We start from the raw sequence: 14,735 nt of genomic DNA, 5'->3' as shown, positions 1-14,735 counted from the left end.
TCTGGGCCATGTGGTATCATCTCACAAGGCCAGAACCACAGAACCTCCTGTCAGAAGAGAAGGAGCAGGAAAGGGCTGGGCCTGGGGCGTGGAGGTCTTTGAGGGCAGCCCAGAGAGGCCTGTCCACCAGCCACAGCTCCCTCAGGCTCCAGGGGACCCATGGGGAGCCGGGACACCATCTCTCTCCTATCCTTTATTTACCATTTGAGAAACCTAAATAAAAAAACAAAACACCAGACCCCTTAATGTTCCAGCCTCACCAGGACTCAGAGATGTCCCCAGCCCTAATCTGTAGCTCCATGGTGGAGTCTGCAGGTCCAGACTCGCTGGGATACCCCATCCTTCTCAGCGCAGAAGCTGCTGGCACATTGGCACAGGACACAGAGGACCCTGTCCCTTGTGGCAAACTGTTTTGCATCTCTGCTTTTTTTTTTTTTCTTTGCTGCTAATGCCACCAGCACCCTCTTGCTGTTCAGATAACTCAAAAGGCATGCTCCAGCCGTCCCAGGTCTGGGAGCATCGAACATTTCATGGAGGCCAACGATCTTCTTGCAGAGTTGGTTGACCACGCAGCACTCACCAAGAGCCCAGTACCGGGGCAGGGAGAATGTGCCTGCTCAGACTCAACCACACAGACACACTTGGCACAGGAGACCACTCTCTGCAAACCCCGTCCTCCTTCTTCTTAAATGTCCCCAGAGTCGGGGGGTGGGGGCTCACTGTGTGGGAGTTCCCCAGTGCTGCTCAGGGCCCAGGAGCACAGTCTGACTTTCATCCTAGGGAAATGTGCTCTTGGGTGAGAATCCACGGGTTCTTGCTTGGAAATCAGGGGACCACAACGTCTAGTTCACTGGGATTTATTTTCTCAAGTGACCTTTGAAACACCACAGCATTCAGTAAGTACCCTGTATCTTCCTTTTTCTCAGTTTGCGTATTTCAGAGCAGGCTTCTCAGCCTCCCCTCTTGGTGGGAGCCCACAGTGTGTGTTCCAGCCCTGTGGGGGGACAGGGAGGTGGGCACAATTCATTCCTTTGGGAAGAGGTATCGGTTGTGATTGCCTTGTGCTGTGGCATCCGAGGTAAAGGGGCTTGAGAATGTTCTGGATTGGGACAGGGTGTCTTTGTAACCACGTGACACGGCTGACCATTATCAGTTTTCACTTGTGCAATGGGCTCGAAGGCTCCCAAGGAAAGTGATGTCCTTAGAGGTGAAGGGCTATCCAATGACAAGCCAGGGTGAGGATTTGGAACATGAGATCAAGGCCAGGAGGCGTCCCGAGGCATTGCCCTGCTGGGAGGGGCTGAATGTCCAGGCCAGTGGGCCACACTGCAGGGACCATGTTCTGAGAGGAAAGGCACAGGAACACCCAGGCCCGACCAGTGCTGACAGGTGTCTATGGCTCCCACCTGGGACAGGAGACAGGTGAGAGAAGGATCTGGAACCCTGCGTCAGCACTAGCCAGGGGCCAGCTGGGAAAGCAAGAGGTGTCCTGTGGCCATGGGGGGCTGGGAGCATGGGTCACATCCTGCACGTCTTACCTTCCTGGCCGGGAGCTCAGGAGTGTGGAAGGATGGAGGGCTGAGAACCTGCTCCTTTCCCAAACGTGCTAATACTGCATTGTGGTTTTTTGTTTGTTTTTTTTTTTAAATGAACATGTTTTCAAGCAGCTAAAATGGACACAAGGTTCCAGAGGTGGGTGGAGAGTGGCACCCTCAGAAAACTGGGACGCAGGATAAGGTGGGATGAGACCTGGGACCAGAGGACGTCTGATGGAGGTTTCTTGGTGTCTGCAGTCTTCTTTTGTGTCCTCTTCTATGCTGGCGCCACCTCAGGACATGCTAGAGAGGGAGAAACACAGGCCAAGAGGGTCATTTATTTTCCCTCCCTCTCCTCTCTCCCTCTCCTCCCTCCCTCCTTTCCTCCCCCTCCTCACCCTTCTCTCTTTTCCCTCTCTCCCTCCCTCCCTCCTTCCTTCTTTTAAATATGGAATGCTTTATGAATTTACACGTCACCCTTGCACAGGTCCATGCTAATCTTTTCTGTGTTGTTTGCTTTTAGCATATGTGCTGCCGAAGCAAGCACTCATTTACTTTCCGTAAGAGGAAGATGCTCTTCCACATGTGTGGAATCCAAAAGAGTGATCTCACCAGCTCCTAACAGGAGGGCTGGCCACCTGCCACCTACGTGCCCAGTGTGGTTCTGATGGGCATCTCTCCTGGTGGGGATGTGCACGTGACCTATCCAGACAGCGTGGGTCCTGGAGTCTCCTGGTCTCAGTCAGAGTGGAGGGAGGCTTCAACCAACCCACTCATCCATCCATTACCCTACCCAACCATATACGCATCACTCCATCTAGCCATCCATCCATCCATCCGTCCATCCACTGTCCATACATCAGTCCATCCACCTACCCACCCACACATCCATCAACTATACATCAGTCCATCCATCCACCCATCCATCCATCCACTGTCCATACATCAGTCCATCCACCTACCCACCCACCCATCCACCTAGACATCCATCAACTATACATCAGTCCATCCATCCACCCATCCATCCATTCATCAGTACATTTATCCATCCACCCACTTACCCATCAACAATTCACCCATCCAACATCCATCCATTCATCCATCCACTCATGCATCCATAAATCCTTCTGTCCACGCCCCTGCCATGATTTCTCATTTTGCATTTTTAATCCTGTAAGCTTGCTTATTTCTATCATCCCAGGGAAATAGGATCTACCTAGGGATTCCCTAGGAGAAGGCCTAATTCTGCTATCTTTTGTATCTGCTTTGGCTTATGGTGGATGACTTCCTTGTGTGTTTTGGGTTTGTGCACGTGACCTACCCAGAGAGTGTGGGTCCAGGTTGTCTTTGCAGCTATGCATTTTTCAGTGCTTATTTCTGCTCTGTGCCTTGGGGAGGCATTGAGGCCATTTCTGATGGATTAACACTGCACATTCTAAAGAAAGCTTTGGGGTCATCCTCACACTAGAGCTGACCACTTTAGTCTCTTGGCAGTGCATTCTTTTCCTCATAAACATTACTATCACCTTCACTAAAGAAAAGAAAGGAAGCTTTGCCCCTACCTCAGTCCCTGTGACTAATCCCCGGGAGCCTCCTGCCTGATAAGACTACCTAGGGCCTTGGCTCATGACCGACAGTCTACGACAACGTGAGTTAGGGTGAAGCCCAGTTCTCTTGGTATCAGCTGGACCTCCGGGGAGGGCTGGAGACTAAGGTCAGTGATGGGGGGGTGAGGTCAGCCAGGTAAACATGGCTGTCACTCAAGAATCTACCAGAACTCGTGTGAGCTTCCCTGCTTCGCAGCACTGTGTGTAGTCCCATCTTCACTTGGAGAAGACACTTGGAGGCCTCTACCTGTCTTCACCTGGACCCCACCCCATGCACCTCTTCCCTTCCCTGGTTCTTAGTTGTACCATAACCATGAATGTAAGAGCTCTACTGAATTCTGCCAGTCCTTCTAGCAAACCATTGGCCCTGGGGACCAGTAACACAGAAGGAGACTTTCTTTTGACATCCAGAATCAGGAGGGACCTGAGACAGCCTTGGGCAGACTGCATCTTCTCACTGAGTTGTACCTGGGTTAGGGGGACCTGGCTGTATTTGGGTATCACAATCAGGGCTGCCTTACTGCACAGCATAGGGTGGAACTGGCACCATGGTCTGTATAACAGCGCCCCCTGGAGTTGTGCACAGGAGGCTGACTACTTGGTAGCCACCGCCTCCCTCACTCCCAGTAAATCATAGGACTTTTCAAGAACGGCTCCCACACTTGCCCTGTGTCACACACACCTGGTTTCCTGGTCTTCTGCAACTTCACCAGACCTGTGGGAGACAGAAGGCTTGGCGTTATTTGCCTATTTTAGGGAGCCTGGACATTGTCCACCTGTTGGTTGAGGTTGTGGCACCCGTGAGGGCTGACATTGCCTTGTCTTAGTTTGGTACAAAGCAGATGTCAGCATGCCCTTGCTGTGTAACAGATGAGCCAGAACAAGTGGGTGCAAGGAAACCAGCCAAGGCCTTCACTGCCACAAAATGAAACCATGATGTAGCTTGGGGTTCACCATGCCTCTGACAGGGCTGAGCCTATGCACTGGAACTTGGGACAAAGGTCACCTTCCAGAACCTTCACTGCAGAGCAGGACCTGGTTTCTCAGTGTGTGCTGGAGGAGGAGGAGGAGGGGATGTCACTAGCTAGAGTGCCTGCCTTCAGGAAACAAGGGCAGGAGAGGCATGACAGGCCCAGGCTGTGCGTGACAGGGATCAAATGCAGGAGGATGACCTCACTAAAGAGATAAAGAGTGAGGGCCACGGTGGGCTTGTCAACACATGCCAAAGCAAGGCTAAAGGACTTTCAGTAATGCCTCCTCCACTTGAAAAACAAAACTGGCCAGGTGTGGTGGCATGCCTTTCATCCCAGCACTGAGGCAGGAGGTTCACGAGTCTGAGGACACAGTGAGGTCCTGTCTCAAACAAAACAAAACACCAACAACTGACCAGACCAGGGAGAAAGGGAATGGAGAGCTGGTGTGGATAGCATCTCCACCTGAGGTGACAGAATGTTCTGGAACCAGATGGTGAATGTACTGAATCAGTCCCTATAAAGTGGTTAATTTTGCAATGCATGAATTTCATGTCCATTTTAAAATCGAGTGGGTTTTACACTCAAATGTCTGCCTGACCTTGACAGAAGACCACCCTTGGGGCCAGGGCCACGACACACATACCCACGGCCACACTTGGGAATGGGCAGGCAGAGATGGACACGATGCCTACCTGGAAGCTGATGTGTTTAAACTTCTGGCTGAGGGATGTGACAGGCCAGGGAGGGCCTGTCCCCAACTTCACTGGGGGATTCCCTGGGGATTCTTGGTTCCCCCGGTGCCCCATTCACTGTGGTTTGGGCTCCTGTGGTCATGCGTGGCATAATTTGGGAGGGGCCCCAGCATCACAGCCCTCAGAGGCCCGGGCATGTGGTTGGTGGGATTTGGTTGGAACTGAGCCCATCAACATGGAAACTGCACAGCTGCATGTCCATCTGTTCATGGGTTTCCAGATTATCTAGTTTATTTTCTGCCCTTCAAATGGGTCCTGTCTTATCCCCCAGCATCCCTCAGGGGATCCAGCAGCAGATGGTGCCCCTCCTGCCCCATGGTCCCCTACACACTCACCTATCTTCCTCTGGCACCGCCTCTGGCTTCTCTTCAGACCTGGGCAGAAGGAATTCTGGTTGGGGCCTTGCGCTGTGGACAGAGAGAGCCAGGTGACAAGGAGTGGCTAACTGCCCTGTGCCCAGGGGCTTTTGTAACCTGTGCAGATGTGGCCTGGGGACAGTTTGGAGATGGGTTTGCTGCCTCTGGGAAGTGCTGCGTCCAGGGGGGCAGAGATGATTTGCTGCTGTCCAGGCTGGGAAAGACATGGCCATTAGAGTTAATAAAGATGGGGCGGCTGTGTGGGGAGGAAATGGATTGTGGGGAAGGAAAGACCCTAAGCTATCCTCAGCTGCATGTTTTTTCTGGGACTGGGGTTTGAACTCAGGGCCCTGTGCTTGCTAGGCAGGCACTTCTTTTCCTTTCTGAGACAGGCCTCATTATATGACCCAGGCTGCCTCAGCCTGCCTAGTGCTGAGGTGACAGGTGTACAACACTGCACCTGACACATTTTGGGCTCCTATTCCATGACTGTAATTCTGGAAGCGGGGTGGCTTACCTATCTTGTTCATGTCTAAGCTGAGACTTAGAAGGTAGGGAGTACATCTCAGATGGAAAGGGAGAGACAGAGGAAGATATTATGATCTCACACCCATTCAGATGGCTGCTATCATAAAAACAGAAAATAACTATTGACAAGAATGTGGAGAAATTGGAACCCTTATCAGACAGGTGTGGTGGTTCATGCCTGTAATCCCAGAACTTAGGAGGCTGAGGCAGGAAGATCATGAGTTCCAGGCCAGACTGGGCTCCACAGTGAGACCCTTATCCAACAAAATAAAACAAAAACAGAACAAACAACAACAAAAATAAACCCCAATAAAATTCCATAAGTGGGAAAGGCCAAAATAGTACCAAAATTCTGAGCACCTTAATGATTACATCAGTAGTAAACAGACTCAATTAGGTGAGCACTGGTGTCTCATGCCTGTAATCCTAGCTACTCAGGGGGCAGAGATCAGGAGGATTTCAGTTCAAGGGCAGCCTGGGCAAATAGTTCTCCAGACTCTATCTTGAAAAAAACCCATCACAAAAGAAGGGCTGGTGGAGTGGCTCAAGTAGTGAAGTGCCTGCCTAGCAAGTATGGGGCCCTGAGTTCAAATCCCAGTACCACTAAAACAAAATCATTCTCAGTTAGCGAAGGTACATTAACGTGTCTGCTGGGTGGATTCAGGTTGTGTTCACTCTGCAAGGGAGAATTTGATACTGTTGGGGTGACGACCATTATTGTCATTGAACGTGAAGTCTGTGCCACTCTTTTAGTCAAGTGGGTCCCTGATTTTTCACCATAACTTCCAAGCAGTTGTTAATATTTTACTTGCTTTGTATCACTCTGGCTCTAAATGGGGGAGCTAGGATTCAAACCTGGGACTGACTCCAAAGCTCTCTCCATAGAGCAGGGTCTTGAGCCATGAGTGGGCATTCATTGGTCTCTGCTGAGTGCAGGCCACCAGACCAGCCATCATAGGAGAGCCTGGCTCAGCCCCCATCCCCAGTAGCCCTCACTGAAGCCACTGCCACACACACCTCTCTCTCCTGGCTCTCAGTCTCTCCTCTTCATACCTGAAAGAAGGAAAAAGACGTCAGCATATTCCTGCTTTTCCCCTGTAGACACACTTTCTGGGGGAGTTTCCTACCCTTTCTGAGCCAATAAAGACCTTTGTAGACATGTCTGTGCACACAGCAGGCCACAGAGCAGTAAGGAACAGCGTGAGATGACAGCTGGGGCAGGTGCCTTGCCCTGAGTTTACTTTGCAAGCGCACCCAGGGCAGGGCAGATCTGAGCCAATGTCCCCCAGCATTTGCAGACACGCACTCTGCAGACAGTTGTCTAATTCAGCACTGGCAACTGGACAGCTCCTGCTCACAAACGCATACTCAATAATAGCAGAGACCGTTTGCTGTTCCAAGTGGGGGCTGGAAGATTTTCTCTGTAAAGGGGCAGGAGTAAATATTTTCACCCTTGAAGATCAGTCTTTGTGACAACCACTCAACTCTGCCACTATAGTACAACGCAGTCACCGATGTTTGTGTAAGTGAAGGGGGATGGCTGTGTGCCAGTAAAACTTTATTAAAACAAGCAAAGGTTCATGGCTTGCAAACCGCTGCTTTGCACTTAAGATCTCTGCTTCTTTGGGAGCTGGTCTTATGAGAATTATACCTGCTAGGTAGTCAACTATTAGGCAGTCATCAAACATGATAGGTGTGGCACACACCTATAGTCTCAGCACTTGGGATGTGGAGGCAGGAGGATCACGAGTTTCAGGCCAGCCTGGGCTACGTAGAGAGACCCTGTCTAGCAAAAACAAGGGCTGGGGGTGTGGCTCAGTGGTCAGAGACTGCTTGGCATGTGCAAGGCCCAGGGCTTGAGCCTCAGAATGCAAAAGAAAAAAAATAAACCTAGAGTTATTACCATTTCTACTTCCAGGTCTATTTCCACTAGAATTGGAAGTGGGGTCTCAAAGAGGTATTTGCACACTCATGTTCATAGCAGAACTATTCACAATAAGCCAAAAGATATCCACCCCAAGCATCCATCAACAGATGAATGATATCCACAATGTGATCCAGCCACACAATGGAATATTACTCAGCCTTTAAAAGGAAGGAGGGCTGCCTATAATTCCAGCCACATGGGAGGCAGAGGCAGGAGGATGTTGAGTTCCAGGACCACCCTCGAGAAGTTAGTGAGACCCTATCTTAAAAACAAAATAAAATAAAATACACTGGGGCTGTGACTTGAGTGGTAGAGCACTTGCCTAGCATGCATGAGGTCTAGGTTCAATCTCAAGTACTGCAACAAACAAATGAATCAATCCAGGAAGGATTTTATGACACTTCCTACAACATGGATGAAATTTAAGGACACTCAGAGAAATGAGCAGACGCAGAAGGACACACTGCAGGACGCCACTCACAGGAGGTCCCTGGAGTCGTCAGAGCCAGAGACAGGAAGCAGGATGGTGGGTGCTGGGGAGGGGCGGGGTTGGTGTTGAGGGGACAGAGGGAAGATAGAACGTTCTTGATATGGTCAGTGTGGGCAGCTTCAACCATGCTAATGTGCCATGTTGTTACAACATGCACTTCAATATGGTTAAAATGATCTAGTTTTTCTTTTTGGTGACACTGGGGATTGAACTCAGGGCCTCAACTTGCTAGGCAGGCACTCTACCACTTAAGCCACTCCACCAGCCCTTTTTTGTGATGGGTTTTTTCGAGATAGGATCTCGTGGTGTGAACTACTTGCCTGGGACTGGCCTCCAACTGCAATCCTCCTAACTCTGCCTCCTGAGCAGCTGGGATTACAGGTGTGAGCCACAGGTGCCTGATTAAAATGGTCAATTTTATGTGATGCATATTTTGCCACAATTTGAAACAGTGATGCAAAGGAGATTTCTATGGCGTGGAGAGATGGGGGATGTGGATGACAAATGCTTCATGAGGAAAGCACAGAACACACAGCTCCCGTCATGCCCAGCTCTGGGTGGAGCCCGAGGGGTCCATGGAATAAATTACATGGGCTCACAGGACTGGGCCATGAGAACTGGGGGCGGGGGTGGGGCAGGTGAGGGTGTCACTTACTGCAGGACACAGTCTGGGATCTGCACGTGCTCCATGGGGATGAGCTGCTCCAGCTCCTCCAGGCTGTGCACGTACTGGACCTTACTGATGAACTTGACGCTGCCAGGAGAACAAGGGAGGGTCTGAGGGCAGCCATGGGGTGGCCACCAGGGGTCCAGAGCAATGGTGACACAGCCCCACTCCAGCATCCCCACACCTTAGTTCCAACCTGCCGACCTGCCCAATGCCACCCTGGGTGCCCTGGTGCTCCTAGGGTGAAAATCAGCCCTGGCAAGGGCTGTGTGCCCAGCACTGGCTATGCTGAGGGGTGGGGGTCTGGTGTAAGGAAGGAGACAAGGACATGCTACCGGATGGTGATCTCGCTAACAATCGCCCTGGCAATTTTTCCCAAGGTCGCTTGTCCTCCAGGTCACTATTCAGGGGTACACCAATGGTCAGTGGGGTACAAGGAGAGGACCGTGTGGCAACCGCCCTATTCCTTTTTTTTTGTTTTTTTTTTTGCAGTGGGACTGGGGCTTGAACTGAGGGCCTCCAGCTCTTTTGATGGGTTGTTTTTTGGATAGGGTCTCACTGTGCCTGGGCTGGCCTGGACCATGAACCCTGTTTGTTCCTCCCTTTGCAGCTAGGCTGACAGGCATGGGTCACTGCACCTGCAGCCGTTGGCTGAGACGGGATCTCAAACTCCTTTCGCCTGGGCTGGCCTCGAATGGCAATACTTCTGATCTACATCTCCCATGTCACTGTGCCCAGCTCGAATGTATTATTTTTTGGTGGTACTGGTTTGAACTCAGGTCTTAACACTTGCTACCGCCTGAACCCACTTCCAGTCCTTGAATGTACTTTTAGAATTAGAAAAACCTACTTGATTATCTGGCCTGGTGACCCATGCCTGTCATCCCAGAACTTGGGAGGCAAAGGTAGGAGGATTGCAAGTGTGAGGCCAGCCTGGAGACAGTCTTAAAACAACAGGTACAGGGCTGGCGCCAGTGGCTCACGCCTGTAATGCTAACTACTCAGGAGGCAGAGATCAGGAGGCTTGGGGTTCAAAGCCAGCTTGGGCAAACGATTTGCGAGACCCTATCTCGGAAAAACCCATTGTAAAAAAGGGTTGGTGGAGTGGCTCAAGGTGTAGGCCCTGAGTTCAAGCCCCAGTACTGCAAGAAAACAAACAAACAGTGACAAAGCACCAATTATCCTTGGAGTGGAGGTCTCCCTGCAGTTGGCATGAGGGAGGGTAAAAGGACGAGCAGGAGTAAATCTCAGACAGAAAGGACAATCCTGCTCCAACCATCTTGCTGGCATTGCGCAGGATGTCCCTGAATGCATCGGGTCCAGAGGACTTGAACAATGGCCACTCTGGTTAGAAAGTTTTAAACTCACGTACAGAGCCAACACCTGTGAATCAGAGCACTGGTCTCTAAACACAGGCACAAGTGACAAAATGATACAATGTGGTGACACCTACCACAGTCACTGCTGGAAAGCTTTCTAAGCGTCTCGTCCCACTGTGTTTGTAGATGGAGATGTGAGTCTCAATGGGAGCTCTCAGGAGCGGAGTTCTAGCCAAGGGTCTGTAACTATGTTTATAGGGTCACAGATCATAGCAGCTTCCCTTTAGCTACAGCCACAGGCACTCAGGATGACGTAACAGCTCATACATTGTCTGAAGCCTCCTTCATTGGGGTTTGAACTCAGGGCCTCATGAACTTGCTAGGCAGGTACTCTACCACTTGAGCCCCTTTTTTGTGATGGGTTTTTTGAGATAGGGTCTCCCAAACTATTTGCCTGGGTTGGCTTCAAACCATGATCCTTCTGATCTCTGTCTCCTGAGTAGCTGGGATTACAGAAGTGAGCTACCAGCGCCTGGCCTTCAATTTTAAATGGAAAACCTCGCTCCCCTACTCCTTATTCTAGAGCCCCAAATGCCACGCTCCAATTCTCCACGGGCAAAGAAATCTGAGGACAAATTTGCAAAGGCAAATTTACTCTACCCAATTACAGAACTAGAGAACAAAACACAGCTCTCTTAGAGCCATGTGTATGTTCAACGCTTTGTTGGGCGATCCATCATTGGCACAATTTGCTCAACATGAAAATAAGCACTGCATTTGCACAATATGCAATCAATAGCATCACCACATCATGCAAATAAGCATGAACTATTTGCATGATGAGGAAATAAGCCCCAGTAGGGCACTTAACAGTTCCTAGAGAATAAAGTATTGTGCTGGACATGAGGTGCACACCTGTCATCCCAGCCCTTGGGAGGCTGAGACTGAAGGATTATGAGTTGGAAGCCAGTCTGGGTACATAGCAAGACCCTACCTTAAAAAAAGGGGTTTGGGGATGATGACACACACCTGTAATCTCAGCTACTTGGGAAGCAGAGGTAGGAGGATTATGATCCAAGACTGGCTGGGCAAAGCATGTGAACTTATCTGAAAACACACTGAAGCAGAAGGGCTGAGAAGGTGTGGCTCAAGTAGCAGAGCATCTGCCTAGCAAGTGGGAGGTCCTGAGTTCAAACCCCAGTGCTGCCACACACACACACACACACACACACACACACACAAATTGCAAATTATGTACCGTCTAACTCAACACAGATTCTGAGGTACTGGGGTTTGAACTCAGGGCCTCACACTTGTTTGTCAGGTGCTTAACCACCTGAGCCACTCCACCAGTCCTTTTTAGTGATGGGTTTTTTCAAGATAGGGTCTTGAGGACTATTTGCCCAGGCTGGCTTTGAACCGCAATCCTCCTGATCTCTGCCTCCTGAGTAGCTAGGATTACAGGCGTGAGCCACTGGCACCTGGCTTCTTCTTTTCCTCCTCCTCCTCCTCCTCCTTCTTCTCCTTTTCTCACTCTCTCTTTCTCCCTCTCCCTCCCTTCTTTATTTTAAAAAATTTGTTCTGGTGGTACTGGAATTTGAACTCAGGACCTCACACACTTGCTAGGCAGATACTCTACCACTTGAGCCACTCTACCAGTCCTCAGTTGTTTCTGGATCGGGTCTGGCATTTATGCCCAGCTGGCCTGGACCACTATTCTCTAATTACACTCCCCTCATAGCTGGGATGACAGGCAGAAGCCACCAGTGCCTGGCATTGAGTGTATATTTTTAGTGCACCTGTGTTTGCCTGTGGTTTGTCCCCTGAGGTCAGGTATGGAATTTTCCACTTGTGCTGTCAATGCTTGGTGGTCGACGTTTCAGATCTTGGAGAATTTTGGGTATTAGATTTTTGGATTGGGGTGCTCAGCATATATATATATAAAATTGGTGTTTAAGGCAGTAACGCATATTCATTGTAGAGAAAAATGGGATGCATTTTTTTTGGGGTGGTACTGGATTTGAACCCAGGGCTTTGTGCTTGCTAGGTAGGTACTCTATGTCTTCAGCTTCAGCTCCAACCCTCTTGGCTCTGGTTATATTGGAGACAGGGTCTTTTTGTCTGAGCCAGCCTCGAATCATGATCCTCCTGACCTCTGCCTCTAGAGTAGCTAGGATTATCCTGTGTGAGTCACTGCACTTGGCTTGCATTTTTTTTTTCAGACAGGGTCTCACTATGTAGCCCAGGTTGATCTAGAACTCAAGATCCTTCTGAGTTTTGGAAATGCATTTTAAACACACACACACACACACACACACACACACACACACACACACACCCCACTAGGTCTCAGGTGACCATCCCTTGGTCTCACCTGATGAAGGGGCGAGAGATGGCCAACACGGTCCGGATGAACCAGGAGGGATGGACGATGATCAAGGACTTCAAATTCTTCCGCAACCTATATGGGGAGGGGGGCACAGTCTCATCGGCAAGCCCTGGGGAAGGGTGCCTGGGGAGGGACAGGGGCAGGGAGGGAGGGCCTTGTGCAAGCATTCTGCATTCATTCATTCCAACCATGGGCTCCAGGTGCCGGTCCAAACCCTGCCCCCAACCAGGAGTCATGGCTCCATGGGGATGGGTAGGCACACAGCCTCTGAATTCCAGAGGTCCCACCCTGGGGAGGGAGTAAGGGAGAGACCCCCACTTCAGAGCAGTTGGACTATGTGAGTTTAGCAGCTGAGTCTATTGTCACCATCTGGTGCCAGACCAGGGGCCAGTGGGCTTCTGAACCCCTCTCCACTGGCCTGGGTACAAGGATTCTGAAGCCATTCATACCAACCAAAAGGTGGAAACAGCCCAAGTGCCCAGTGACAGATGAATGGATGAACACAACGCGGACCATCCACGTGACAGAATATTACTCAGCCATGAAAAAGAAGGAAATTCTGACACTTGCTTCAGTGTGGATGGACCCTGAGGACACTGCTAGGTAAAATGAGCAGATGCAGAAGAAAACACACTGCAGGACGCCACTCATAGGAGGTCCTTAGAGTGGACAGATCCACACAGACAGGACGTAGGATGGTGGGCGCTAGGGACTGGGTTGGGGAGGGGAGTTAGTGTTGAATGGGGACACAACTTCAGTTTGGGAGGATGGAAGGTTCTGGAGAAGATATATAAATCATGGGATGAAATCTTCACGCCAGTGGCTATTCCCCGCCCCTCCCACCCTCACCTCCTGTCGATCATCTGATAACACTTCTTCAGCCAGCCGATGCCCGGCATCCTCCGCCGGGGGGTGGCTCCATTCAGATACACGATCATGTAGTCCTCGGCCACCAGCAGCTCCAGGCTGCTGATGACGTACCTGGGTGGAGAGACCAAAGCTGGGGACCCAACACACAGGCACTCAGTGTCAGGATGCCTGCGGCACCTGCCCTGTCTAGGCCCACCCATGCTCTCACTGGGCCAGTCACACCTGAACAGGTGTGTACAGGATGGAAACTCCTGGGCTGGTATGGCACCCCTGTGCAGGTGTGTGTCTGGTGCACTGTGGAAGGGAAGTAGACGTGGAACCCCTCACACACCCTAATCTGTATCTGTGGCCATAGTTTTATCGGGAACAGACTCAAAGTCTGTTATGCGTTATCTCACTTGACATCTCCTGAGACCAATGCTGACAGCTGCATGTCAGCCCTCACTATAGCAGGGAACAGGTGCCCGCAAAGGGCTGGAGGTACAGCAGACGCGTCCCCTGGGGTCCGCCTCTCCCTGCATGGTTTCAGGTAAATGTTCCCCTCCAGGCTGCTGCCTCCCCATCGGGAGAGACTGGGCTCCGTGGTGTCTCTGGTCACTTTCTGCTCTCACTGTCCATGTATACCTTCTGTCGCCTGAGGCCCATGTGTCTGCCCTCCATGGAGAGCCAACCAACACAGCGTGGCAGCTGTTTGGGTGGGGAGGTGAGGCTCAGGAGTGGGCTGTTCCCCCAGCCGTGAGACCTTTAGGGGTAACTGCACCCCATCCACGGAGGCCCAGCTGGGTGTCAAGAGCTGCTTGGCGAATGGGTGGAGAGTTAGGGATGGAGGAATGGCGGTGATTGATTCCATGACAGTAGTGAGAACAGGGTCCCCTGCTCCCTGTGCACACTGGGCTGGCTCGTTCCTGGGGGCATGTCCTGGGCCGTGCCAGGCGCTGGGCAGCATCCCTGGCCTCTACCACTCCATGCGTGGAGCACCCTCCAACTGCCCAGACCACTTCTTTCTTTGTCCCTTCTGTCCTTTGGGGTCCAACCTGGCAGCTGAGTCCCACTGCATGAGACAGAAATCTTAGCAGTAACAATGACAGGAGAGGTAACAAGGCTGGGGGGATCTCAAGGGTGAATGCTTGCCTGGCATGCCCAAGGCCTGGGGTCTACCCCCAGCACCCCAAAAGAAAAGAGTAATTAAGTTTTACTGAACTCCTAATACTATCTACCAGGGACTTTACATTATTCTTTCTTATTTTCCATTTCTGTCTCTTTCTGACAGTGTCTCACTATGTAGTCTAGGCTGGTATCAAACTGTGAACTCCTGCCTCAG

The 14,735-nt window shown here is 51.0% G+C and overlaps 1 protein-coding gene and 1 non-coding gene across 8 annotated transcripts in view; both read right to left on the bottom strand.

Moving 5' to 3' along the window:
• Positions 1 to 841: 841 nt before the first annotated feature.
• The window catches only part of Atcay (ATCAY kinesin light chain interacting caytaxin), a 33,098-nt gene continuing 19,204 nt past the window's right edge, over positions 842 to 14,735 (bottom strand). For 6 of the 7 annotated variants that reach the window (XM_074054335.1, XM_074054336.1, XM_020165862.2 and 3 more), the window contains 7 exons: positions 13,394 to 13,525; positions 12,530 to 12,616; positions 8,825 to 8,923; positions 6,770 to 6,805; positions 5,204 to 5,275; positions 3,825 to 3,857; positions 842 to 1,838 (listed from right to left, as the gene is read on the bottom strand). In XM_074054335.1, coding sequence (XP_073910436.1) covers positions 1,829 to 1,838; positions 3,825 to 3,857; positions 5,204 to 5,275; positions 6,770 to 6,805; positions 8,825 to 8,923; positions 12,530 to 12,616; positions 13,394 to 13,525 — 469 coding nt within the window. In that variant the 3' untranslated portion in view covers positions 842 to 1,828. The remainder of the gene's footprint in view (positions 1,839 to 3,824; positions 3,858 to 5,203; positions 5,276 to 6,769; positions 6,806 to 8,824; positions 8,924 to 12,529; positions 12,617 to 13,393; positions 13,526 to 14,735) is intronic. The other variant, XM_074054337.1, reaches the window with a different exon arrangement.
• On the bottom strand, positions 1,978 to 2,082 carry LOC141417049 (U6 spliceosomal RNA). The gene has a single exon (XR_012441679.1). It is a non-coding gene; the product is annotated as a U6 spliceosomal RNA (small nuclear RNA).

This window comes from Castor canadensis, chromosome 14 (assembly GCF_047511655.1).
Source record: "Castor canadensis chromosome 14, mCasCan1.hap1v2, whole genome shotgun sequence".
Classification (NCBI taxonomy): domain Eukaryota; kingdom Metazoa; phylum Chordata; class Mammalia; order Rodentia; family Castoridae; genus Castor; species Castor canadensis.
The sequence above is the reverse complement of the archived record's forward strand: the minus strand, read 5'-3'. Positions and strand labels throughout refer to the sequence as shown.